We start from the raw sequence: 4532 nt of genomic DNA, 5'->3' as shown, positions 1-4532 counted from the left end.
TATTTATATTTTATTAAACAAATTACACAAAACAGTTTACAAAAAAACATTAACAGCTGTACACAAGAGACAGCAATTTTACAAGGGAGAGGAGCAGCAAAGCTTGGCCCCAAACCCTACCGTTCAACCATTTTACAGGGAGAGGAGGACAAACCTCAAATCCCAGTTCCACATGTGACAAGACAGTGACAATGACATTTGTACATTAGACAATACCGTTATTATTTCTCCTGTATTTGCCAGCCAAGGGTCACTGATTGGCCCAGCTTAACAACCCCAATCAATGAGACCCACCTGGCCCTGGTACCAATCAATAGGTTTTGCCACTCAGCAAATGAGGTGAGATTTTGACGTCCCATCCAAACCATATAACTAAAGGGCCATTAGTAACATGTTAAGCATTAATGGATTTTGATGACATCCTTTGTTCAGAATCGGAGTAGGTCCATTTGGAGCAGCCATTTTGGCATGGCCTGTTTGGCGCAGCCTATTTTCCCGCAGACCCATTTAGGCGCAGAACTATTTTGGCGCAGATATACGGTAGTCATCAATGAAAATCAACATAATAATAGAATTATTTAATGGGTAGTTTCCAGTGGTTTGTAGTTATTTGTGTATTAACTGCATTTAGTCTGTGATTAGTCCACTCCTAACCGTGGTTCCTCAAAATTTCTTAAAAAAAACCCATTAAATTCCCTGAATTTCTTTAATTTCAACGGAATATCGTGCCCTCCCAAGAGATGTACAAGTTCAAAGTCACAGTTGATAATATCAGAGCGGCATTCAGGCTATATTTCCAGAATCATTTCAAATAATTTATCATATGTTGTTTGTAACTTATTTGGGAGGAAAGCATACAACAGTGGGAACACACCTTTATGTATTTCCCCTAAAGTAACATAAACTTGTGAAAATAGAGGTGGGGAAATTTTGAATGTTCCATCAACTTATAACTTTTTTGATATTTTCAGAAACTCGGCATTCCTTTTTCTTCCAAATATAAGAATTCTGCAGGTGGTGCTACAGCTGTCGGCCAGTAAAAGTTGTTCTTCATTATATTCGTTAACAGAATTTGTTTTAAAGCTATCTGGAATTACAAGTTCTTCTAAATTTATTGGATTTACTGGGTAAGCAGCAATTTCTTTCCTTGTCCTATGAACCATTTTCTTCAGCACTCTGTTGTTAAGCATCGTTCCTTGGCAAGCTTCCAACATTTTCTAGGCACTCGTTAATCACTTGTAAAGTTCCCTCTCCAGTTGTTTTTCTTTGACTAGTTATTTTAATAATAACTACAAACTACTGGAAACTACCCATTTAATAATTCTACTATTATGTTGATTTTCGTTGATGACTACTGTATATCTGCGCCAAAATAGTTCTGCGCCTAAATGGGTCTGCAGCAAAATAGGCTGCGCCAAATAGGCCACGCCAAATCGCTCACGCCAAAATGGCTGCACCGAATGGTCCTAAATCTGTTCAGAATTGGCTGAGATAGACATTTTGTTTCCTTGTCCTTTATGTTGGTTTGACTGAAATGTCTGTACCATGCAAGAAGTGTGCCATTTCAGGGAGGTGATCCTGTGGTTACTGCTGATCAGAACTTGACAGAAATTATAGTCAATTGGCATCATGTGATCAGTGTTGTCTATGTCAGTCCAGCAGTGTATATTTTTAAAGAAAATGTAACTTTTCTAAATATTCAGATCTTTCTTCCTTCCCATTGGGCATTAAACAATGATACATTCCACAAAAAGCAAAGTTCCTAGTACTGAACACTCTAGAATCCCACTAGAAACAGCCTGTTAGTCCCAAAACCACCAATAGGCCATGACTTTACTTCTTACCACTGAAACAATTTTGCATCCAACTATCCACTCTGTCTTGGGTCACATTAATTACTTGATCTGTTTACTATTTAGAGCCTTATCAAAAGCTTGACTGAAATCTGGTGTAATCCATCAAATAAACAGCCCTCAGCAGCATCTTTGTTACCATCCCAAAAGAATTAATAGTCGTGATCAGATATGAGCATTCCTTAATGCTGATTGTTTTCTGATTACACTGTAATCATTGGTAAACAGGAACTCAGCACCAACACTGTCAAACAGCAGATGTGTCTTTCCAGTGGTGCCAGTGTGTGCCTGCTGTCTCCTTGCTGCTCCATTCCTGACCTCTCTCTGCCACCTCTCACCCAGCCATAACCATAAGCACTCAGCCTTGTATGCTTCTCTATCTCTCACCTGCCTACATCATGACTATGACAGTAAGGAATGAGATGATGGAGCTAGGCATCAAACAATTGGGGGAGGGAGGAAGTAAGGGGTTTTGAGTAAGGCAGGAAGAGGGGCAGCAAACGAGAGGCAGCGTCTGCTTGTCAAAGATGTGCCTTCTCAACCCTCCCAGCTCCTGTGTCTGGGAGGACTCTGTGAAGATAAGTGGCATATTTAATGCAGGCAGCTGCCCAGAGTATATCACTAACTGCATGTGCGGGAAATTGTTCACTCATCAATATATGCAGTTTTGTGATTGAAGAGATGTGCTGTTCTTCAATAATTTCCAATTGTTTTTCTCGCACTGACATTATGCTGATTTGTCTATAATTGCTGTGTATTCATTTTCTCCACTTTAAAAAATGCTACAATGTTAGCTGTCCTATCAAGACAGGATTGGAAAATGATAAGAGACTCTGCCATTGCTTTCTTCCATTAAAAGACTTAAATATTTGAGTTTGGGTATTTATCATTTTCATCGATTGTTGATATTTTCTCTCTCACTATGTAAATTTCACCTAACATTCCTCTTCCCTGATTATGTCTGTATCATCCTTCTCCTGTTAAAACAGAAGCAAAATATTAATTAAAAACCATACCAAAGTTGTCTGTCTCCACAAAAAAAAACAATTCTATTGTCCATATCAAGCCCCATACTTTATTTTAAAAATCTTTACATTTTTCTGCTACACACTTTCAAATTTCTCCTGTGTCCCTCAGATATATTCTGTTGCATTGCTCTTGTGGAGCTTCTCTATTGCACTTATCCTCCTCTAACTGTCCATTTCTCTGTTGCACTGCTCCTCTCTTTCTCTCTCACATTTTCACTTTCTCTCACTCACTCCCACTTCCTCACTTATCTACAACAATGGCATCATCAAAAAATGTACTAAACTCTCCAGGTATATCTTTTACATGAAAACCAGGATAAACTGAATTTGGTCAATTATGACCAGTCAGTCTACACTCAATCATCAGGAAAATGATGCAAGGAATCATCAATAGTACTTTGTAGCCCCACCCCTATCATGACCCTGCCTCCAGCCACATCCTCCAGTTGCCCCACATCTAACCTTGTCACACCCCAGCCTCTCCCCTCCAGAGCCTTCTCCTGTAAACAAACTCTTCCCCTTCTGGCTCCTCACCAAACACCATCCCGAATTCACATGGCCTCCTCTCCTCTCTGGAACCCCTTCCCCCTTCCCTTCATTCAAATCCCAAAATATACAAAGTTAAAAATCACACAACACCAGGTTATAGTCCAACAGGTTTAATTGGGAGCGCTGCTCCTTCATCAGGTGAAAACCACCTGATGAAGGAGCAGCACTCCGAAAGCTCGTGCTTCCAATTAAACCTGTTGGACTATAACCTGGTGTGTGATTTTTAACTTTGTACACCCCAGTCCAACACCATCACCTCCAAATCAAAATTTACATGGTTGGCCTGAGGAGGTGGATGCATATTTTGGGTTTTGAATGAAGGGCTGGAGGAAGGGGGTTCCAGGGAGGAGGGGAGGCCATGTGAATTCAGGGTGGGGGCAGGGAGAGAGTGCTGCCATGGGGTGGTGGTTGGTGAGGAGCCAGAAGGGGAAGAATTTGGTGAGAGGGGAAAGCCAACCCCTTCACCCGTCACTCTGCACCTGCTCCCATTTTATCACCCAGTGCTTGGGGAGGGGCGGGGCGAGATTGCTCCTGATCACCAGGCCACGCCCCCTCCGGCAGACCTGCCCTCAAGGCCACACCCTGCACTAAGCCCCGCCTCTCCCCCTTGGGCGCCGCACTGTACCGCCCCTTCACCTCAGGCCCCGGACGCGCACAAACTCCGCCCCTGCACCAAGCCCCGCCCTCACCCCACCCAGGCCCCGCCCCCTCGCCCGGCCTGTCCTGAGCCGCTGTCATGGCCGCCGTGTAGTTTTTCTGGACGAGAGCACATGGGACAGGGCTGAGGGAGACTGAGAGACCAGATCCGGGACAGCATGGCCGCTGCAGTCGAGCTGTCGCTGCTGCGTGGCTTCCGGAGTGAGGCGGAGGCCAGCGGAGGGAAAGGTAAAAGCCGCGGAGAGGCAGGGAGGGAGTGGGCTCGAGGTCACGACATGGACAGGATCACCCCCCAAACTATACCCACGCCCCTCGCCCCTCTCCCACCCACCACCCCGTGCCCCTGCACACTCACGCCCAACGCACCACCCTCCCCCAACCCCTACCACCCCAACACACCATCCCCTCCCCCTGCCCTCTCTCCCCCCAACCTACCATCACATTC

The 4532-nt window shown here is 44.4% G+C and overlaps 1 protein-coding gene across 1 annotated transcript in view; it reads left to right on the top strand.

The window, feature by feature from the left end:
• Window positions 1-4111: 4111 nt before the first annotated feature.
• The window catches only part of ttc27 (tetratricopeptide repeat domain 27), a 209686-nt gene continuing 209265 nt past the window's right edge, over window positions 4112-4532 (top strand). Inside the window, exon 1 of the mRNA XM_043695515.1 lies at window positions 4112-4315. Coding sequence (XP_043551450.1) covers window positions 4246-4315 — 70 coding nt within the window. The 5' untranslated portion in view covers window positions 4112-4245. The remainder of the gene's footprint in view (window positions 4316-4532) is intronic.

This window comes from Chiloscyllium plagiosum, chromosome 9 (genome assembly GCF_004010195.1).
Source record: "Chiloscyllium plagiosum isolate BGI_BamShark_2017 chromosome 9, ASM401019v2, whole genome shotgun sequence".
In the NCBI taxonomy this organism is placed as follows: Eukaryota; Metazoa; Chordata; class Chondrichthyes; order Orectolobiformes; family Hemiscylliidae; genus Chiloscyllium; species Chiloscyllium plagiosum.
The sequence above is the reverse complement of the archived record's forward strand: the minus strand, read 5'-3'. Positions and strand labels throughout refer to the sequence as shown.